This window comes from Zalophus californianus, chromosome 5 (assembly GCF_009762305.2).
Source record: "Zalophus californianus isolate mZalCal1 chromosome 5, mZalCal1.pri.v2, whole genome shotgun sequence".
In the NCBI taxonomy this organism is placed as follows: domain Eukaryota; kingdom Metazoa; phylum Chordata; class Mammalia; order Carnivora; family Otariidae; genus Zalophus; species Zalophus californianus.
The window spans coordinates 100,865,683-100,889,698 of NC_045599.1; the positions used below are offsets into that span (position 1 = coordinate 100,865,683).

At 36.9% G+C, this 24,016-nt stretch overlaps 1 protein-coding gene across 4 annotated transcripts in view; it reads right to left on the bottom strand.

The window, feature by feature from the left end:
* Positions 1-5,301: 5,301 nt before the first annotated feature.
* The window catches only part of HMMR (hyaluronan mediated motility receptor), a 38,628-nt gene continuing 19,913 nt past the window's right edge, over positions 5,302-24,016 (bottom strand). For all 4 annotated transcript variants that reach the window (XM_027606529.1, XM_027606528.1, XM_027606525.1 and 1 more), the window contains 8 exons: positions 23,236-23,450; positions 20,604-20,720; positions 13,636-13,782; positions 13,187-13,339; positions 13,000-13,099; positions 12,150-12,326; positions 6,589-6,751; positions 5,302-5,900 (listed from right to left, as the gene is read on the bottom strand). In XM_027606529.1, the coding sequence (XP_027462330.1) occupies positions 5,881-5,900; positions 6,589-6,751; positions 12,150-12,326; positions 13,000-13,099; positions 13,187-13,339; positions 13,636-13,782; positions 20,604-20,720; positions 23,236-23,450 (1,092 nt within the window). In that variant the 3' untranslated portion in view covers positions 5,302-5,880. The remainder of the gene's footprint in view (positions 5,901-6,588; positions 6,752-12,149; positions 12,327-12,999; positions 13,100-13,186; positions 13,340-13,635; positions 13,783-20,603; positions 20,721-23,235; positions 23,451-24,016) is intronic.

Here is a 24,016-nt window from a genome sequence, read left to right on the forward strand (position 1 = left end):
GAGAAATTGGCAGGAGCTTTGCAGAGGACTGGGGACAGAAATCAGACTATAGTGGGTTAAGAATGAGAAAGACAAGGGAGAAAGAGCTATACTATGTACCTTTTTCAGAGATGGCTTTATTTACTTTTTAAGATTTTGTTTATTTGAGAGAGAGAGAGAATGAGCCCACTGAAGTGGGGAGGGGCTAAGGGATAAGATTCCCCACTGAGCAGGGAGTCCCATTTGGGGCTCCATCCCAGGACCCTGAGATCATGACCTGAGCCGAAGTCAGACACTTAACTGACTGAGCCAGGCACCCCTCAGAGGTGGCTTTAAATATCTCTAGCTTGGGCTTGTCCATAAATACTGTTTTTCCCAAATTTTACACTTATTTCTCTTCCTTTGGTCATTTCTCTCAATGTGAGTTTTAAAATACAGTGTAGTGAGATAAGATTTTGAAATATTAATCTTTGTATTTTTTAATTTCTTATAGCACCCTCTTAATTTTCTCCTACTCACTTTGCAGCATCTACAGAGCCAGGAGGAGAATTAAGATAGTTCAAGTGAAAACACACAAAACCAGCAAGTATTTGTCCTGCTGTTGTTATTCTTTTGAATCTAAAGCTAATGAGGATTATGAAGTGGATGGGGGTGACAGAGAATCAGTCCTTTCTCCCTGATTCAGGGAGAAGATATAAACATTTTTGTGACTGAGATCGGAAGAGAGGGTATTGGAGACACCCTATCATAATAGTCTCCAGAAAATCAGTTGACAAAATTTGACTTGTGATTAAGGCTCAGGTGACTCCTAATTTGAAGGAATGTTAGACTTGGGGTCTCAATGAAAACTTTTGTAAGGAGAGCGAATGTCTCCATATCTTTGGGCTCTGGGTCCTTCTCTTTTACTTTGCCACTACTTTGGGGGCCCCCACCCTATTTCCAGGAGATATTCCCACAGAAGTCATGAATAGCAATAAGAATAGAGGATCTGGAGTGAGGGTTTCCAGGGATGGTGAGGAAGGAGGCAGGGCATCTCAAACTGGACAATGCTCTCTTGTCAATAGTGTGAACATGGACAAGTAGTCAAGGTTAAGGGCTAACATGGATATACAGGGCCTGAGTTGAACTAGACATGGCCCAGGCTTCCTATCACTTGGGTTTTTACCTGTCAGCCTCAGCACATACAGGCCAGGTCCTCCTGCATGTTCCCTAGGAGGCAGCATGCCGAAGACCTTGAAGCAAAAGCTTGAAGTGTTAATACAAAGTCCAAAGTTCAGCTCTTTCTTTCTAAAGAGACCTCATCCACACCTTCAGTACACACTAGGCTGGCATTCCCTCAGAAATGTAGTCCATTGGGGTGCCTCGCTGGCTCAGTCGTTAAGTGTCTGCCTTCAGCTCAGGTCATGATCCCAGGGTCCCGGGATCGAGCCCCACATCGGGCTCCCTGCTCAGCAGGAAACCTGCTTCTCCCTCTCCCACTCCCCCTGCTTGTGTTCCCTCTCTCTCTGTGTCTCTCTCTGTCAAATAAATAAATAAAATCTTAAAAAAAAAATGTAGTCCATCCAGGTAATGATCCTGGAGTCCCGGGATCATTACCTGAGCTGAAGGCAGTCGCTTAACCAACTGAGCCCCCCAAGCACCCTGGAACAGTTTTAAAATATATTCCCTGCGTTTTGCTAACACTACCTCAGAGTAGCGTCTGAGAAGCTTCTAGTCTTGAAAGGCCACATATTAGAAAGTGTTTATATTAAGGCCTAACGAAGATTTACAGATACTCAGCTCCTAAACTAGGCTTCTGATCTAGGCCTTAAGTAATTGAGGTGATCTCAATTTTCCTCCTATTGCAGATAATACTTTCTCTTTTTTTTTTTAAGATTTTATTTATTTGAGAGAGAGAGAGTGCAGGGGGAGGGGCAGAGGGAGAAAATCTCAAGCAGACTCTCCCCACCAAGCACGGACCCCGACTCAGGGCTCAATCTCACAACCCCGAGATCATGACATGAGCCGAAATCAAGAGTTGGACGCTTAACTGACTGAGCCCCCAGGTAAGAAGTTCTCCTACAAAATTGTTTGAAAGCAAAAGGCGATGTAGGTCCTTGATTAGCTAAGTAGTTACTAAGATCTTGGTTTGCAAAGTACTTTGTGATCTAGCAGACGTTTCCAACCCCTTTCAGGTCAGGTGAGGAGGTGAGTACTAAGCTAGGACTGGAAGAAATGGGTAGGAGTGAGTCAGATGAGGATCAAGGATGAGGATTCAGTGGAAATGTATTATCAAATGGGAAGGTAAGAGAGTTTGCCCCATTTAATAAGCAATATTTAGTATCCCCGGGAGAAAAGTGGCAAGAAGTTGAACTGCAAGAATAAGTAGATCTGATTGTGAATAATAATGAGCAAATTGCATTAATACAAAAATGTGATCTTTAACCTGTGACAATAGTGAGCCATTAAAGGGTAATGGATCAGCATCAGATGTTTCTGAATGTCACATTGACTGCTGAGTGGAAAATTAATTCTATGGAAATAAACCAGAAGTCAGATCATTTATCCAATAATATTTACTAGTACCTAATCTGCGTTAGACACTGTCTAGTTGCTAGAAGAAAAAAAAAAAGATAATAATCCAGGTAAAAACAGAAGATGGCTATTTTCTTTCCAATACAGGGCTTGAACTCATGACCCTGAGATCAAGACCTGAGCTGAGATCAAGAGTCAGACACTTAACAAACTGAGCCACCCAGGTGCCCCAGAGGGAGGTTATTGATATCTCTAACTATAATGACAGATTTTTCTATTTCTCCCTGAAAATCTATCAATTTTTGATTTATGTATTTTGAAACTATTAGTGGGTGCTTTGTTTAGATTTTGTCCTCCTAATGATCTGACCCATTTATCATTATGACATGAACTTCTTTATATTCCTGGTTATATTCTTTGCTCTGAAATCTGTTTTATTTGTTCTTAATATAGCCACTCTAGTTTTTTGTTTTCAATTGGTTTACATTACCCTGCCTTTTTTTTTTTTTTAAATTTGTGGTAAGGCCATTGAACAGATTTACTCTTAATAAATTTTGAGTGCAAGATACAGTGTTTTTAACTATAGGCATGATATGGTAGAGCAGATCTTGAGAACTTACTCATTTTGCATGACTGGATTAAATGGTCTCCATTTTCCCTTCCACTCAACCTCTGGCAGCCGCCATTCTACTCTCTGCTTCTATGATTTTAACAATTTTAGATAACTCATAGAAGTAGAACCACATGTCGTATTTATCTTTCCGTGATTGAGTTATTTTACTTAGCGTAATATCCTCAGGGTTCACCCATGTTGTTGCATATGGCAGGATTTCCTTCTTTTTTTAAGGCCAAATAATATTCCACTGTATTTTCTTTATCCATTCATCTGTCATTGGACACTTAAGCTGTTTCCACATCTTGGCTATTGTGATTAATGCTGCAATAAATATGGAAATGCAAGTATCTCTTTGTGATTCTCATTTCAGTTCTTTTGGATAGATACTCAGGAATGGGATTCCTGAATCATATGGTAATTCTATTTTAAATTTTTTGAGGAACCTCTGTACTATTTTCCATAGTGGCTGCACTATTTTACATTCTCACCAACAATGTACAAGGGTTCCAATGCTTCCATACCCTTGCTAACACTTTTCTCTTTTTTTTTGGATAATGCCATCCTAACAGGTGTGAAGTGATATATCTATGTGATTTTGATGTGCAATTCCCTGATGACTAGTCCCTCTGAGCATCATTTCCTATACCTGTTTGACATTTGTATGTCTTCTTTGGGGAAGTATCTATTCAAATTCTTTGCCCATTTTTACATCAGGTTATTATTATTTTTTATCTTTTTGCTACTGAGCTGTAGTTCCTTATACTTCTTGGAAATTAACTCCTTTGATATACAGTTTGCAATTATTTTCTTGAATTCTTTTCACTCTGTTGTTAGTTTGTTATGCAGAAAAAAAAAACCCACAAAGTCTCACTCATCCAGTTTTGCTTTTGTTGACTTTTGGGATCATAACCAAGAAATCATTACCAAGACCAATGTCATGAAGCTTTCCTATTATATTTTCTTCTAGTTGTTTTATAGTTTAAGGTCTTTGAGATGATTTTTTGTGTATGGTTCACTGTTGTGCATTTAGATATCCAGTTTTCCAAACACTATTTGTTGAAGACACTCTCTGGTGCTTACTTATATTCTTGGCACTCTCAACTAGTTTCTGGATTGCTCACAAAGGGAATTTGTCTCTGTATTACCGCTGACTTGGTTGGTATGTTTATGGGGTGGGGGAGGAGGGTCCAAGGCTTCTATTCTGCCATCTTGCTGATGTCATGTCTCAGCATGGTATATCTTTTAGCACTGTTTTATGGGGCACCTGGGTGGCTCGTCGGTTAAGCGTCTGCCTTCAGCTCAGGTCATGATCCCAGGGTCCTGGGATTGAGCCCCATGTTGGGCTCCCTGCTCAGCAGGGTGTCTGCTTCTCCCTCTCCCTCTGCTCTCTCTTGCTTACTTTCGCAAATAAATAAATAAAATCTGAAAAGCAAAACAAAACACTGTATTACTTTTCACCTATTTTTGTCTTTATATTTGAAGTGCATTTTTTTCTAATTTCTACATTTCTTCTGAACCTGTGGCTTATAATAGCATACCAACCTTATAAATCAGTTATTTTAGATGAAGAATCACCACTTTCTAAATAATATACTACCATGTGTGATTCTGGGGACAGGTAGGGAGGGGAGAGGAGAGACAAGAAATACACCTTAAATAGAACCATTAATGTAATTTCATGTAATACAAGTTGAATAATGGGGTAAATGACTTAATGTGTGGTTTTATTTCATATTACACAAATATTAATCAAGCAGCCAGTAGTCAGATGACAAACACTCTAAGACAAATTCTCTTGAAGACAGTTTCTCAGATTTTTAGTGTATCTAAGATTTGACTGCACAGTTTGTAAAAAAAAAGAATGCAGATTTTCAGGCTAAACTTCAGATTTTAATTTAGTAGGATTGAGATGGAGTCAAGGAATCTGCAAATTACTGACCAACTCAGTGACCCTGACAGGAGACAAAGAGATCACTATGGAGTTAGGCATACCCTTATTTCTTTTTTTTTTTAAACATTTATCTTCTTTTTTAAATTATTTATTTATTTATTTATTTGAGAGAGAGAGAATGAGAGATAGAGAGCACGAGAGGGAAGAGGGTCAGAGGGAGAAGCAGAACCCCCGCCAAGCAGGGAGCCCGATGCGGGACTCAATCCCGGGACTCCAGGATCATGACCTGAGCCGAAGGCAGTCGCTCAACCAACTGAGCCACCCAGGCGCCCAGGCATACCCTTATTTCTTATTTGAACTGGATAAATGGATGATGGGTACAACAGGATGAACATTATTAGACAATCCAAGTAGAGGCAAGAACAAGCCAAGGTGTTTTAGCCTAGCTTAAGAGGTTCAGATTAGAAAAGGCCTCTGGTATCAAACTAAAAAACCTATAGATTAGAATCTTGAAACTGTTTAAGGATTCAGAGTAGGGGAATAAAAATCTGAAAAATTTTTAAAGGAATGTTTATTGGATGGGATGAGTTGTAAGTTGGAAAGCCAGTGAGAAGGTGTATAATGAGGTGATAAAGGTAAGCATCAAGGAGGAGGTACAGACAATAGAAAATAAAATGTCAGAAGTCATACTGGTAAAAAATATTGAACTTCCTTCCCTTCACATTCCTAAGAATAGAAAGTTAATATTAAATACATTAAAAATATTCATTACAAACATAATAATAATAGCAACAATAATAATAAAAATAGTAAGAATGAAATAATCTTTAACAGGTCTTTCAGATGTTTACTTGCATCATTCTTGAAACTCCATAGGAGCTCAACAGCAGTTTGTATTGCCTGGAAGAAATATTAAAAAGAGGTATTAGTCTTCTAAACTAATCCATCAGTCATTATAAACTAAAAACAGGCATTTCCTATCTTCTATAAGGCAGGTGAAGCAATGTCTGCATTCTGTAGCATAATTATATATATATAAATTTTTTTAGTTTTATTTATTTAAGTAATCTCTATACCCAATGTGGGGCTCAAACTCATGACCCCGAGATCAAGAGTAGCATGCTCCTCCAACTGAGCCAGCCAGGTGCCCCACATAATTATATTTCTTCATTCACTATTTTAACCAATTTTGATTTATTGTCAAAGATAAAAAGATTCATAGTCAAAAAAGAAAACTTTACTTGTCCACAACTACAAATTCGACATTTAGGTTAAAAATTTAAGGGTATGAGAAAGGGAACAATTCTGGGGGTAGGGTGGGGTTTGGGTGGGCAGGTAGGAGCAAAAATGTCAGACAAGGCTTCAAGGAAGATGGGACCTGAACTGGGCTTGAAGGTGGGATCTAGACATGTGGAAAATAGAGAGTACAGAAGGAGGAAAAGGCATTTTACACAAAAATCTTAGTATGGATTTTGTACATCAGAAACTGTCAACAAATTCTCACAGTTTGTAAAAATGGAAAACTTGTGACATGCTGTGAAACCAAATCTAAAGGAAGATGTCACTTATGCATTTATTCCTTTCTTACCTTCTTTCAACGGCGTTTTGAGAGCAAAATTTTCTTTGCTTTCATGAAGAAAAGCCTTCGAAGGATCAAAGTGTTTGATACCAAGAACTTTATTCAATTCCTCCTGTAGTTTTGTCTCACTTTGTTTTCTTTTAGCAAGCTGAGAGCGGAGTTTTGACACCTCCTATGTAAGAAAAATATAGACAATAAACAAGAATTAAAGTTCATGTTGGTGAACTGTGTTATCCATGTTACCAACAAATTCCAAAGTTGCTCATCTACCAAACCAAAAGGCAAAAATCTCCACTAGATACAGGATTTAAGACTACAAATTAAAAATGACTCTGAAGGGCTGTGACAGAGGAGATAATGAGACATTTAAATCTTCTTGCCACTCTACAGTGGCAAACATACAAAGCTATGTTTCTGATAAAAGTTCATCTCCAAATGAAATGCAGAGGCCAACCTCTGGCATGACAGCCTCAGAGGCTCCACTAACCTGCTTCTCAGGGAAATTAAAAATTATAAAAAAGGCAACCATTTAAAGCCTGTAAAAATGGTCCTAAGGCAAAATGGCCAATGAAGAAATCTCTATTCAAGCAAATCTAGAAAAATACGGTAAAAAAAGTTAAGGGTCTGTGGTATTTGAAACAACCCTGCTCCTTAGCGAGGTAAAAACCCTACACCAGACAGCTGCAGTGAAGAATATGGGGCCCTCTCTTCCTCCAGCACCCACTCAGAGGCTTTTCCTGCCAGAAGCTGGACATCAGCATTTCTCTTCTCACCCCCAGCTACCTGTTGCCGAGGCCATGTCCCAAGTAAATGTGGCTGAGAGGTGAAGGATCCTTTCTTCTGTAGAACAAAGGGCTCTACCTTAGGAGCTGTGTGCTGAAAATGCTGAGACCCTGATCACCTTTGCCTGGGCTCATAAAGTGATGATTCCATGCCAGGGAGAGAACCTCAGGCTGTTCCCCTTTTCCCTCTCCCCCAAGTCCACCAAGCACTCAGTTCCTAGGCCAGATGTGTCGCTCAGAGAAAAGCTGGTCATCTTCTCCAACTTCAGCTCCAGAGCCCTGTCTCAGAGATTTTATCTGGAGGGGAGAAGTGGGCTTTAAAACACATAGCTCCTAATTTCTTGCCAGAGGGGCTGATTTCACTTGGAACAGAATGCTGATTTCACTTGGAACAGAACTGAGAGAAGTTCAAGCTGGAAGAACAGTAGAGCTGGTGGTGTAAGGGAACTGGGAGGTGATTCAAAATATAGGCTAAATGGTAGGTTTAAAACTGGTGAATAAGACGGCTGGGAGGAGCCCTTCTGGAGTCAGAACATAATTATTGAACTCAGACACAATTCCAGTGGAAGAGCCAGAATTTACTTGGGTTAGTTTGTAGAGCAATTATACTCCAGGGCACTGTTGAAAATAAAAGAGCAATAGCAACTAGTTATCTAGCAACTAGCAGTTTAACAAGTCATCAGGGAAATAGAGGAAGACAGCCTTATCAAAATCAGCGTCATGCCAGGGTGACTGTGGGCATATTCTAAACTGAACCTCCCTGAGTAGCAACATCAGAGGCACAACACTACTGGGAGTGGAGAGAAGGAATAGAATTCACTAGCACAATCCAGCCAATTACTAAACAAATGGACAAGAAAATAACAATGGACCTGGAAGGAGAGGGCTGTAGAAATGCTATAATATGTAATCTAAAATATCCACTATCTGACAAAAATGTACAAAGACACAGGAAAGCATAACCTATACATTGGAAAAAAGCAGGGAACAAAAACTGCCTGCAAGAGTAACCAGATATTGGACTTATCCAAAAATATTTTAAAGTAGCCATTATAAATATATTCATAGGGTGGCGCCTGAGTGGCTCAGTCGTTAACGTCTGCCTTTGGCTCAGGTCATGATCACAGGGTCCTGGGATCGAGTCCCGCACTGGGCTCCCTGCTCCGCGGGAAGCCTGCTTCTCCCTCTGCTGCTCCCCCTGCCTGTGTTCCCTCTCTCCCTGTCTCTCTCTCTGTCAAATAAATAAATAAAATCTTTAAAATATATATATATATTCATTGAACCAAAGGAACCCCCCCAAAAAAGCGAGAATACTCAAATTACTAGAATCAGAAATGAAAGAAGGGATACGATGACTGACCTTACCGAAATTATAAGGATTATAAAAAAAGTACTATGAACAGTTATATATCCATAAATCAGATAACATAAATGAAATGGACAAATTCCTAGAAAGACACAAACTACTGAAACTGTCTCAAAAAGAAAGTCAATATGAATAGACTCATAAGACATGAAAAGATTGAATAGTCATCAAAATCTACCCACAAAGAAAAGCTGAGGTCTGGATAGCTTCACTACTGAATTCTATTGCACATTCAGTGAAGAATTAAACCAAGTATTCACAAACTATTTCAAAAGCAAAAAAGACAAAATCTTTCCCAACTAATTTTATGAGGTCAGCATTATCTGGATACCAAAACCAGACAAAGATAGTACATAAAACCTATAGACCAGTATCTGTTGGGAATATGGATGAAAAAAATCCTTAGCAAAAATTAGCAAAGTGAATCCAGCAACTTTATAAAAAGGGAATTATACACCATGACCAAGTGAAATTTATCAGAAATGCAAGGTTAATTTAATATCCAAAAATCAATTTAAGAAATCATAGCAATAGAAAATCATGTGATTATGTTATAGACACAGAGAAGGCATTTGACAAAATTTAACACACTTTCATGATAAAAACCCTAAAAAAACTAGTAATAGAAGGACACTTTCTCAATTTGATAATGAATATCTATGACAGACCCACAGCTAATAGCATACTTAATGGTGAAAGTGTGAATGCTTTCCCCCAAATCAGGATCAAAACAAGGATGTTCACTCATATCACTTCTATTCAACATTGTCTGGAGGTTCTACCCAGGGAATTTAGGCAAGAAAAAGTAATCAAATGCATTGAAGAGAAGTAGAACTATCTCTATTTACAAATGATCTTCTATACAGAAAATCCTAAGGAAGCCACTAAAAAACTATTACAACAAATAAATGAGTTCAGCAAGATTGGAGAATACTAGACCAGTATACAAAAATCAATTTTATTTCTATACACTTGCAATGAACTACCCAAAAATGAAATTAAGAAAACAACTTCACATACAACATTACAAAGGATAAAATACTTAGGAATAAATTTAACAAAAGAAGTGCAAAACTTACACTTTGAAATGGCCAAAACATTATTGAAAGAAATGAAAGATCTAAGTAATTGGAAAAACATCTCATGTTCTTGGATCAGAAGATGTAAGACAGTTAAGGGGTGCCTGGGTGGGTCAGGCGTTAAACGTCTGCCTTTGGCTCAGGTCATGATCCCAGGGTCCTGGGATTGAGCCCCGCATCAGGCTCCCTGCTCAGCAGGAAGTCTGTTCTCCCTCTCCCACTCCCCCTGCTTGTGTTCCCTCTCTCCCTGTGTCTCTCTCTGTCAAATAAATAAATAAATAAAACGTTAAAAAAAAAAAGATGTAACACAGTTAAGATGGCAATACCCCAAGCCTATCTACACACTCAACATAATTCCCATATGAATTTTAAATGAGTTCTTTGTAAAAGTTGAATAGCTGGTTTGGGAATTCATACGGAATTGCAAGGAACCCAGAATAGTCAAAACAATCTTGAAAAAGGAGAAAGTAGGATGATTCATGTTTCATGGTTTTAAAACTTACTACAAACCAACAGTAATCAAGACAGTGTAGAAGTACAAGGATATATCAGTGGAATATATTTGAGAGTCTAGAAATAAACCATAAGTAAACGATCAACTGATTTTCAACAAGGGTGTCAAGACCACTCACTGGGGAAAGAATAGTCTCTTTAACAAATGGCATGAGAACAACTAGATATCCACATGCTAAAGAATACAGTTGAGCCCTTACTTCACACTGTATATAAAGCCCTCAAATGGATCAATGACCTAAATATAAAAGTTAAAACTGTCTGTAAAACTCTTAGAAGAAAACAGGGATAAATCTTCATGCCCTAGGATTTGGCAAAGGATTGTTAAATGTCAAAGAACAAGAAACAAAGGAAAAAATAGATATACTGGACTTAGTCAAAATTTTGTGCTTCAGTGAACATCATTAAGAAAGTAAAATGACAATGTACAGAATGGGAGAAAATATTTTCAAGTAATACATCTGATAAAGAACATAAACATATAAAGAACTCTCATAATTTATTTAAAAACAAACAAACAAACAGTAATCCAATTAAAAATGGGCAAAGGATATAAATAGTTCTTCCAGGAAAGACATACAAATGGCCGATAAGCACAAGAAAAGATGGTCAACATCATTAATCATCAGGGAAATGCAAGTCAAAACCACAATTAGGTATCTCTTCACATCCACTAGTATGGTCAGAACGAAGAAATCAGGTAATAAGAAATGTTGGTGAGGATGTGGAAAAACTGGAACCCTCATATATTGCAGGTAGAATATAGAAAGATACAGCTGCTTTGGAAAAGAGTTCCTCAAATGATTAAACATAAAGTTACCCAGTTACCAAGCAATTTCACTCTTAAGTATAACCCAAGAGAAACCAAAACATACGTCCACACAAAAACCTGTACATGAATGCTTATAGGAGCATTATTCATAATAGCCCAAAGGTGGAAACAAGTCAAATGTCTATCAACTGACAAATGGATAAATAAAATGTGACATATCCATATAATGAAATATTATTAGGTCATAAAGAGGAATGAAGTACTCATATGTGCTATGACATGGATGAACTTTGAAAACACTGTTAAGCAAAAGAAGCTAGTCACAAAAGACCACATATTATTTGAGTGCACAAATAGGAAATATCCAGAATAGGGAAATTTATAGAGACAGAAAGTAGATTAGTGGTGGGAGGGGTGAATGAGGAGTCAGGGAGATGACAGTTAAAAGGCAAGGGGTTTCATTTTGAGGTGATACAAATGTTCTAAAATTGACTATGGAGATGGTTGCATATCTGTGAATGTACTAAACACCAGAGTTGAATACTCTAAATGGGTGAATTGTATGGTATGTGAATTATATCTTAATAGAGGTGTTAAAAAAAGCTTAAATGCTTAGCTATCTTCTTCTTAAGTAATCTCTACACCCAATATGGGCTTGAACTCATGACTCTGAGATCAAGAGTCACATGTTCTACCAACTGAGCCAGCCAGGTGCCGCAAATGCTTAAACTATTTTTGAATACGGCTTATCTTTATGATATTTATTTATACCAAGGACTTTGCTATTTTGCAAATAGAAATGGATGTGTAAAGCTTTATGAACTCTTCCAATTATACTAGTGATTTTCAATAACTAATGAGGTAGTTGGAAAACCTGGGAACATTAATAGCCATCTGGTCAACACTCTAAAATAAATCCATAATTCTCAGATGGATGTTCCTCTATAAACTTAGTTTTTTCTGATACCGAAGTCCTTCCTTAAACTCAAATTTTATAGTTAGAATAACAAATGCCCCACCCTAATACCTTCAATAGAACTAAGTGTTATTTTACAAACCGATTTGAGTTGGCTATTTTCATCTTTCAGTTTCACAACATGCTTGATTTTTTGCTTTAGATTTTGATGACCCAGTAATTTAGCATACGAATCTCTTAGTTTATTTAGTTGTTCCTGAGCTGCACCATGTTCATTCAACAAAGCCTGTTTCTCTGCTTCAAATGCATCCAGTTGTAGCTGAAAAAGATTTTTTTAATAGACTTAGAAATGTTAAATTTACTTGTCTCATATAAACGACAAGGGAAACTCAAGTACCAAAAAAAAAAAAAAAAAAAAATGATGGACAAAAACAGATCATGCTGACATATCCTCAGGGCTCTCCATAAATTCTGTGAGACTCTTTAAAAAAACTTTGGTGTATTTCATTTTTAAGATCACTAAAACAGAGGGAAAGAATCAGGGAAAGAAGGCCAGCTAGCCAGCCTAATCTGTGTATCAGCCGGATCATCATATCATAACCAATACTGTCCTCCCACATTTTTACATGCTGAGCTTAGCATTTATCCTTTTTTATTTTAAGATCAGTATATTAATTTGAGAAACACAGAAAGATCATAACAAAATTAAGGATCACAAATTTACATAAATTATCGAAAATTTCTATCAGGAGAGCCTTCTAAGCTATCAAGTCTCTTATTAGAAGGTAATTTTTAGCCTATAAAGACTACACAAAAAAAGTATGAATAATTTAAAAAATTTATAAGTCTCCTCTAATAATGAGTTAAATTGGCACTGTAAATATACAGCAAAATGATCTTTCAGAAAAATCAAGTCACTGGGGTGACTATGACAGGGAACAAAGTGAATGCCTAAAACAAACACAAGTTGAGTATAGACCCTACTGACAAACCTGAAAAGGTTTCGTTTTATTATATAGTTCTTCATAAAGGAGACGCCACTTATTCATTTCCTCAGTTAACTCTGCCACTGTGTTTTGTTTTCCAGCTTTTCTGTAAGGGGAAATGAAATTTAAAAACATAGTGTATTAGAAAAAATTACTGAGGTTATATGGCAGTCAGGTTCTAAACCTAGATTACCTTGCTTCTTCCTCTTCCAGTTGTTTCTTGAACTCTTCACCTTGTTGCTTGAGTTGGTTCTGCAAGTCAGTTATTGTTTTAAGAGAAGAGACTGTGATTTCTTTAATTTCTGCTTCTTTAAGTGCTGACTTGGTCTGCAGATCTAGAAGCATCCTTGAGTTTGAGAGAGAAGAGTCCACTAAACATTTTATAGCCATTTTAGTAACTTTTCCCCTTTTTTACTTAAAAAAACAAAAACAAAAACAAAAGAAACAAAATGACTCAAGGAACTCTCCAAAAATTGTACTTCTTTAACTGTGTAAACTCTTAATTTGCAATTGAAGATCACCCAAAGCGAGTCATGAAATTACAATTCCTTGCATCATTTAATAGCTGGTTTTCAACAACATTAAATTATCTTAATGGTTCTAACGCTACAAGTGTGGGCAGGTTTTAGTTCTCCCACATACCTTGCGTATTCTTGATTTGAGGTCTCAACTGCCAATATCTGATAATGAATGTCCTCTGCATTTTTCTCGGCCTTGGCCACTTTTTCCTGAAGTGATGAGTTCTCCAGCTTAAGATCTTCTATCTCACTAGCTGTTAATGCTTTATAACTTATTAAAAGGAAAATAAAAAGTTGAAGGATTTTTCTAACTACTGTATGCATGATAAATATATAGCTCATTAGTTTATATTTTATACAGTCTAAGGTAACACAAACAAAACCTTAGGAACCATGCATTTACACAGGTAAGAATTCAGTATTCTGAGGTCAGTACTAATGAGCTTATATGGCATATGCTGTTCATTTAAAGAAAAAACAAATCGAGTGCCTACTATGTGTATGAAGTATACCAAACATGAAAATTACTCCAAAACAAATAAATATATGATCCCTGCACCTATTGTCACAAAGTTTATGGTCTTGTGGGAAGATAGGGAAATGCCTCTCCAGGTCTTCACAAAAAAATGTGAAAATATATGTATAATAAGATTTGTGTTATGAAGAAAACTAGAGGGGCGCCTGTGTGGCTTAGTTGGTTAAACATCTGCCTTTGACTCAGGTCAGGATCCGAGTCCTGGGATGGAACCCTGCAAAGGGCTCCCTGCCCAGCAAGGAGTCTGCTTCACTCTCTCCTTCACACCTCCCCTACACTTGTGCGTGTCCACGCACTCTCTCGCTCATAAATAAGTAAATAAATCTTAAAAAAAATGAAAAGCAAAGAAAAAGAAAACTAAAGAGCAGAAAGCTGACAAACGGGAACATACTGTTTTTGGCGATTCAGAAAAGGCCTTTCTGAGGAATTTATAGTTAGGCTGAGATGTGATAGGTAAAGAAAAGTTAGCTAGGGTTCAGGTGAAAGTGGTTCAGAGGGAAAAGATGCATATGTGCTCTGAGGCAGGTAGAACACAGTGCTGAGAGATGAAACTGGAATGTAATGAAGCAGGGATGCAGGAGCAGATGCTAGAGGCATGAGGCCAGTGTGGAGTACATCAGCCTAGGTGAGTGGTAAAGGACGGTTAGACAAGGAGTTGGCAATGGAAAGATGTGAAATCTCTTTTGAAGGCAGAATTGCAAATTTCATGGACTAGGTTGGATGTTGGGAGAAAGGGAGAGAAAATGATTAAAGATGACTCTCAGAATTATGGAATGAGAAGCTGGGAAGAGGGAGATGTCACTGACTGGAATAAAAAGGAATGAGGGAAAGGTAGAAAAAGACAAAGAAAATCAAGAGTTGTTTCGGACAGGTTAATGTTACATGGTAGGGAGATACCTACTTGGAGATGTCAAGTGGGCAGCTGGATATATGGGTATAAAGCTGAAAGAAAAGATCAGGTTTGAAGAAATAAATTTTAATGCTATTAGCATACTGATGGTGAGTGAAGTCATAGAATGGCTAAAAACTTCCCAAGGCACAATTTTTCAAAGTAGCAGGAAAGGAAATCCCTTCACAGGGTTGAAAACAGTACTAAAATATAATTTTTATTTATGCTTGGACATATATAAATAGAAGTATATGTACACATATACATTATAGGTACACATATACATTATATGCAGTAGATTATCCATATGGAAAAACAAAAATAAATTTGTTCCCTATATCACTGCATACACAAATCTGGATGGAAAAAAGAAACTTAAAAATAAAAGGTAAATACCTTTATGTTCTTGGGATGATAGAAAGAAGTTCTTAAACTACAAGCAAACATGTTCATATAAAAATCATAAATTCAAACATTAAAATCAGGGTGCCAGGGTGGCTCAGTTGGTTAAGTGTCCAACTCTCGATTATGTCTTGGGTCATGATCTCAGGGTTGTGGGATCAAGCCCTGCGTGGGCTCAGTGGGGAGTCTGCTTCTCTACCTCTTCTTCTGCCTCTCCCCGTCTCACTTGTGTGTACTCTCTTTCTCAAATAAATAAATCTTAAAAAAAATATTAAAATCAAGAATTTCCATTCATCAGAAGAAACCATAAAGAAAATGAAAGGATAAGCCATACTTTGGTGGAAGATATTTACAACCCATATTGCTGATAAAAACTTTACAATCAGGAAAAGATACTAATTCTATAGAGAAATGAATAAAAGTCATATATAAGCCTTTTATGGAAAAGCGGAGGTGGATTATCCCTAGGAAAAAGTCATTTTACACTAAGTACACTGGTAAAATCTAAGAAATCTAACAAGCTTTGGAGACGAAGTAGATCAATGGTTGCCCATACAATCCTAGTGAAAGTGTAGATTCTCCCTGCCACTTTGTAAAGCAATCTGGCATTAATTTTAAAGTTGAACATTTACATTTGTAGGACTTCAGGGTAATTCTTATACATGTATACTAGAAGACTACAAGAATATTCCTGAGAATACTATTAATAGTAGCAAAAGATTCTATGAAACTTTTAAAGAGTTAATATCTATTCTTCTCAAACTATTCCAAAAAACATAAGAGGAAGGAAAACTTACAAATTCATTCTGTGAGGCCAGTATCACCCGAGTACCAAAACCAGATAAAGACACCACACAAAAAAGAGAACTACAGGCCATTACTTCTCATAAATATAGGTGCAAAAATACTCAACAAAATTTTAGCAAACTGAATCCAACAACACATTAAAAAAAATCAAACACCACGATCAGGTGGGATTTATTCCTGGGATGCAAGAGTGGTTCAACAGTCACAAAACAATCAACATCACATCAGTAAGAGAAAGGATGAAAACCATATGATCATTTCAATTGGAGCAGAGAAATCATTTGACAAAGTACAACATCCATTCATGATAAAAACCTTCTGCAAAGTAGGTCTAGAGGAAACATACCTCAACATAATAAAGGCCTGATATGAAAAACCTACAGCCAACATCATACTCAATAGTGAAAAATTGAGAGCTTTTCCCCTAAGGTCAGGAACAAGACAAGGATGTCCACTCCACCACCTTTACTCAACATAGGACGGGAAATCCTAGCCACAGCAGTTAGACAACAAAAAGAAATAAAAGGCATCCAAACTGGAAAGGAAGTGAAACTCTCCCTATCTAGAAATGACTTGACATTATGTGTAGAAAACCCTAAAGACTCCACCAAAAAACTGCTAGAACCGATAAATGAATTCAGTAAATTCACAGGATTCAAAACCAATGTACAGAAATGTGTTGTATTCCTATACACTAATAATGAAGCAGCAGAAAGAAAAATTAATAAAATACCATTTATAACTGCCAAAAACAATATCTGGGAATAAACTTAACCAAAGAAGTCAAAGGCCTATACTCTGAAAACTATAAAACATTGATGGAAAAAATTCAAGACAACACAAAGAAATGTAAAGACATTCTATGCTCATAAGTTGAAAGAACAAATATTGTTAAAACGTCTATACTGCCCAAAGCAATCTACAGATGTAATGCCATCCTTATCAAAATACCAATAGCACTTTTCACAGAAGTAGAACAAACAATCCCAAAATGTGTATGGAACCACAAAGACCTCGAATAGCCAAAACAATCTTGAAAAAGAAAAACAAAACTTGAGGTACCACAATTTCAGATTTCAAGTTATATTACCAAGTGGTAGTAATTAAAACAGTATGGTACAGGCATAAAAACAGACACATAGATCAATAAAACAGAACAGAAAGTCGGGAAATAAACCCACAATTATAGGGTCAATTAATCTTGGACATAGGAGGAAGGAATATACAACAGGAGGAAGACAATTTCTTCAACAAATGGTGTTGGGAAAACTGGAGAGCTACATGCAAAAGAATGAAACTGGACCACTTTCTTTCACTATACACAAAAATAAACTCAAAATGCATTAAAAACCTTGATGTGAGACCTGAAACCATAAAAATCCTTTTTTTTTTTTTAAAGCCTCATTCTTTATTTTTTTTAAGATTTTATTTATTTATTCATGAGAGACAGAGAGAGAGAGAGAGAGAGAGGCAGAGGGAGAAGCAGGCTCCCAAGGAGCAGGGAGCCCGACGTGGGACCCGATCCCAGGACCCTGGGATCATGACCCGAGCCGAAGGCTGACGCTTAACCATCTGAGTCACCCAGGCGCCCTGAAACCATAAAAATCCTTGAAGAGAGCATAGGCATTAATCTCACATTGGTTGTAGTAATATTTTTCTAGATATGTCTCCTGAGGCAAGGGAAATAAAACCAAAAACAAACTATGTGGACTACATCAGAACACAAGGTTTTGGCACAGCGAAGGAAACAATCAACAAAACTAAAAGGTGGGAGAAGGTATTTGCAAATGACATATCCGATGATGGGTTAGTATCTAAAATATATAAAGAACTGATACAACTCAATATCTAAAAAACTCAATATCTAAAAAAAATATCTATAGTGCAATTAAAAAATGAGCAGAAGACATGAACAGACATTTCTCCAAAGAAGAGATCCAGATGGCCAACAGACACATGAAAAGATGCTCAATATCACTCATCATCAGGGAAACACAAATCAAAACTACAATGAGATGTCACCTCACACTTAATCAGAATGGCTAAAATCAAAAACACAAGAAACAACAAGTGTTTATGAGGATGTGGAGAAAAAGGCACCCTCTTGCACTATTGGTGGGAATGCAAACTAGTGCAGCCACCGTGGAAAACAGTATGGAGTTTCCTCAAAAAATTAAAAATAGAACTACCCTATGACCCAGTAATCACACTACTGGGTATTTTCCCCCTAAATATAAAAGCACTAATTCAAAGGGATACATGCACCCCTATGTTTATAGCAGTATTATCAACAATAGCCAAACTATGAAAGCGGTCCAAGTGTCCACTGATAGATGAATGGATACAGAAGATGTGGTAGATATACACAATGGAATATTATTCAGCCATAAAAAAGAAATGAAATCTTGCTATTTGCAAAAGCGTGGATAGAGCCAGAGAATACAATGCTAAGTACACAAAGTCAGAAAAAGAAAAATACCATATGATTTCACTCATGTGGAATTTAAGAAACAAGCAAGCAAAAATACATAAATAAAAAAGAGAGACACAGAGAGAGATAAACCAAGAAATAGACTCTTAACCACAGAGAATAAACTGATTGTTATCAGAGGGGAGGTGGGGTGGTGGGGGGGTAGCAGATGGGGGATGGGGATTAAAGAGTACACTTATCATGATGAAAAAAATAAAATAAAATAAATAACAAAAGAAATGAAAAGCCACCCAAAAGCCCAAAATGAGAATGGGTAAATTGTGGTAATTTTAATAAAATCAAATATTCTACAGCAATTAGTATGAACAAACTATAACCTCAGTCAACAATGTGATTCAATTCTTGAAACATACATAATGCAGAATACAAAGACAAGTCTCAGGAAATGGCATACAGCATAATGACATTTTTTGGCAAGGTTCAGGAAAAAGGCAAAATTACATAATATATTTGTATGGCTACACATGCTATAAAATTATACACAGGAAAAGAGTGAGGAAATTATTAATGTAGGCTTTAAATGGTGTTATCTATTGGTGGAAAGCAGGCAGATGGGACAGTAGAGGAACTCCTATATAATACCAAGTTGTTGAAATCTTTTGGCTTACTGCTTTGGTTGTCTTACTGGCTCATGCACGTTGATTTTATCTTTATGTTTTATAATTTATGTGTTGTATACCTTTTATATTTATTAAATATACTAAAATAGATATAAGACAGAGACCTCATCCCCAAATGCTCTAAATATAATAAAAATGTTTATATCAATATGCTCTTGGTGTGAGATGCACACAAATTTCTTTAATTATCCCCTGCAATTTGTAGTTCCCCCAAAATAAACTTCTCTTTTTAAAGGGAAAATAATAAGTAGATGGAATAGGAAGTGAGGAAACGGATACAGTAATTACAGAGAAGCTTCTATAAAGACAAGCTACAAAGATGAGTAGAATTTTGGATGAAGGGTGTTGGGATTGAGAGGTGTTGCTGGATAGCTGCAGAAGGAAGTGGGGGGCGGTCAAAGGAGTTAATAAAATGTATATATTTTGAAGATTTTATTTATTTGTTTGAGACAGAGAGAGCATGCATGAGTGGGCGGGGTGGGGGAGGGGAGGAAGGGACAGAAAAGGAAGGAGAGGAAGAGAGAAAGAATCCCAAGCAGACTCCACCTTGAGCATGGAGCCCGAAGCGGGGTTTGATCTCATGACCCTGAGATCATGACATGAGCTGAAACCAAGAGTCAGATGCTTAACTGACTGAGCCACCCAGACACCACTAAAATTTAAGTATTTTATATATATATTTTTAAGATTGATTTATTTATTTGAGAGAGTATGCCAGCAGGGGGAGGGGCAGAGGGAGAGAGAGAGAGAGAGAGAGCAAGAGAAGCAGACTTCCTGCTGAGTGCTGGGCTTGATCTCATGACTCAGATCATGACCTGAGCCGAAATCAAGAGTTAGACACTTAAATGACTGAGCCACCCAAGGGCCCCTAAAATTTATGTATTTTAAAGATAAATGCATTAACATGTTTTAATATTGATTGAAACGAATCCGCCTGAAAGGTTGAAAAGGACAAGTGGAATAATGTCACTGAAGGCTAAAAGACTGGACCACTTCTCCTGTAATAGGTGGGAAGACAGGATGAGCATAAATGCAGGTGTGTTTACAGGTTTGGGAATGAGGAGATAAAAGCTTTAGAATTCTTCAGGAGGAAAAAGATGGTGTCAGGAGAGTAAGACAGAAGTGCCAAAGGTTTGCGAGCACGTGAAATTTGAAGGGGATGGCAGGAAAGGAAATTTGTATACATAGTAAGATTACCAGGGAACCCTAAATGCCTATTTATGGTTGGTCATTATGGAAGTTAGAGTAATACCAACCATTCTATTTGTGTGATTATTTTTCCAGATTTCACTAAACACTCCTCCCCACTCATATTACATTTCAGAGTGCAGGCTCCCAATAAAAATACCTTTCAAATTGAGCAGTAACATCTCCAAGGTTTTGTACTGTACTATCATACTTCTCCTGTAAGAGCAGGGTGGCCTGACAGTGAGCAGCATTAGTTTTTTCCAGTTCAGCTTCTTTCCTAAGGAACAATTAAAAGATAAAACACTAATTACAAATCATTATTCTAAGAAAGGGATTAGTATTTACCTTTTGACACTGTGAATCATGAGTCCAATGTCTGCATCTTTGTGTATGCTACTAGATAGCTTAGATTTAACTTTATGATCTGCTTCTAATAGCATGTTTATTCATGCACTAACTTCTTTTCTGGCTTCATCTTATCTTTCCTGCCCTTATTTTACTTTTTTTTAATCCTAATTTACTCATTTTAAAATTTTTCTTTCAATATTATATGTACTTATGTAGGTAGTTAAAACTTTTTTTTTTGGAAGAAGGTAGGGTAAAAAGACTCTAAAAACAATCTCAACTGCAGCAAACAAAAACTAAAGAATGTGAAAAATTAGCAGTTAAAAAGCACTCGGATTGAATAAAGTCTCTGCATTTAAACATTTTTATCTTTAACTACACTTGGTATTTCTTTGAAAAAAGAGTTTATAGGACTATGTAGATTTATTTTATTTCAGTAATCCACATAATAAATTGTTACTATTCAAAGATTCAATAACTTATTTGGTACATTATTATTCACTTATAGGCTAAGTCAGACAAAGAAAATAAACAACCAATCAAATTCCTTCTATAATGAGTATGGGATTTAAAAAATATACATGCCAACAGCTGGAAGCAGTCACAATCACATATAGTAAAAGATTTATGACAAAAATATTCTCTTCCCTGCCCCATAGAGAAATCACTTTCAATTTTCTTAGTTTTTCTCTTAATGCCTAAAATTTCCAGGCTGGATGGAACCTTAGAGATCATGTCATTAAAACCCCTTTATTTTGTATCTAATAAAATAGAAAATTAAAGAAATTAGAATTGTCTTGCTTAGAATCACAGAGCTATTTAGAAGATCCATCAATAAAATCCTTATCTCCTGAACTCTGTACCCAATTCCTTGAGTTAGAATAAATGATTGTCTCAACCTTCTTTCCTCCCTGAAACTGACATCATCTATTCAGTTTCTTAAAGTGCCTCTTCCCTGAGACTGGCTCCAGTATAGAACAATTCCCCCCGGGTCCCTGGGTGGCTCAGTTGGTTAAGCAAATGCCTTTGGCTCAGGTCATGATCCTGGAGTCCCGGGATCGAGTCCCAGGTCGGGCTCCCTGCTCAGCGGGGAGTCTGCTTCTCCCTCTGACCCTCCCCCCTCTCATGCTCTCTCTCTCTCGCTCATTCTCTCTCTTGCACATAAATAAAATCTTAAAAAAAAATAAAAACAAACAAACAAAAACAATTCCCCCTAATAACACTTTGGTAATGCTACCCTCCAAAGCAGGCATAAAACCTTTGTGTCCTTTTTATCACTGATCACCACAAGAAAATAGAAAAAGGATTTTATTTTTTATTTTTTATTTATTTTTTTAAAGATTTTATTTATTTTGAAAGAGAGAATGAGAGAGAGAGAGAGCATGAGAGGGGGTTGGGTCAGAGGGAGAAGCAAACTCCCTGCTGAGCAGGGAGCCCGATGCGGGACTCGATCCCGGGACTCCAGGATCATGACCTGAGCCGAAGGCAGTCGCTTAACCGACTGAGCCACCCAGGTGCCCAGAAAAAGGATTTTAGTAAAAATATCCAACAGGAGATGGATACATAGCTGTGAGATACATTATAATTCTGTAGACTCATGTATAGTTCTTGGTTCTTTGTTAGAAATATTTTTAGTAAGGAAATCCCAAGGATTCAAATAACATAATTATTTTTAGTTACAACTTGAACTCAAGAATCAACCTGGATATTTTAAATAAATGTAGTGGAGAAGGATGCATAATATAATACAAATAATACGGAATTAGAATTAAAAAAAGGTCCAAGTGGCCTGGCTGGCTCAGTCAGTGGAGTATGTGACTCTAGAACTTGAGGTTGTGAGTTCAAGCCCCACAGTGGGCATGGAGCCTACTTTAAAAGAAAAAAAAAAAGAAAAGTTTGATATCTCTTAAATTTCTTATTTTTGAATATTTCCCAGGTTTGGTTATTTTTTTCTCATTTTGCTTTTTTGATTGCTACTTCTGATTACTTGTGCTCCCTCAGAAAAGGTAATTAAAGGTATGACTTATGCTATGTAATCTAATGTACACGTAGGCAAAAAATGGAAATGTTTCTTAATAAAGGGTGGGATTCTCACCTTTTTTTTTCTTCTTCTAAATCTGTTATTGCTATAATGCTGACATCCAATAATTTTAGATAACATATGAGCAGTAAGGGAATCCCAAATTTTGGTCATTTGTTTATTAACATCCTTTTAAACTTCTGGCCTTAAGAAAAAGAAAGAAGCTATGCTTCTAACTCTGGCTGTCATACTTGTTTGCACACACATTCTATGCGTATACTTTACCTCTCTATTCCTCACTTGTAAAATAATTCCAACCTCACTTACTCGCATGATTGACCTGAGAATCCCGAGAGAATATACTGGAAAATACCTTTTAACATCTGAAGCCATATTAAACACGAGGTCTAATATTATTAATACAAACCCTCTCAGCTTCTCTTCTAGGAGTTTTAGTTCTTCAGCTCGAGATTTTGTTTCCTCTTCCAACTGCCTAACTAGCCTTTCAGCTTGTTCCTCCTTTTGCTGTAATTTATCTAGCTCATCCAGTACTTGCTTTAATTCTTCCTTAAAGAGAGTCCTCTCTTTCATCATTTCCTCTTGAAAAGAACATAGCTTCTGTTGAAGACTGGAGGACAAATCCTACATCCAAACAGAAAACCACTGAAATAGTATGAAATGGCATCATGAGGCTTCTACTTAAGCACAAAAAAGAAGTACAGATAATAAAGTATGAATACAAAATTCATGAGCTTCAAAGAAACTTGAAAAATATAGATATCACCTGCATGTTGTCATGGATTATATCCTGGCACCGTGTTAACACTGTGGTAAATATTATTTCAGTCTTTTTTCTATGCATTGCACACCCACAACACATTCCTTGTAAAACTAAAATTATAATTTACAACTGACTTTCAGCATATATTTTTCTCAGATGATACTATATAAAAAGTATACTATGGGGTGCCTGGGTGGCTCAGTCGTTAAGCATCTGCCCTTGGCTCAGGTCATAGTCCCAGGGTCCTGGAATCGAGCCCCACATTGGGCTCCCTGCTTGGCGGGAAGCCTGCTTCTCCATCTCCCACTCCCCCTGCTTGTGTTCCCTCTCTCGCTATGTCTCTATCTGTCAAATAAATAAATAAACTCTTTAAAAAAAAAGTATACTATGATTTTGATAGTATATAAATGTATTTTAAAGTTATATA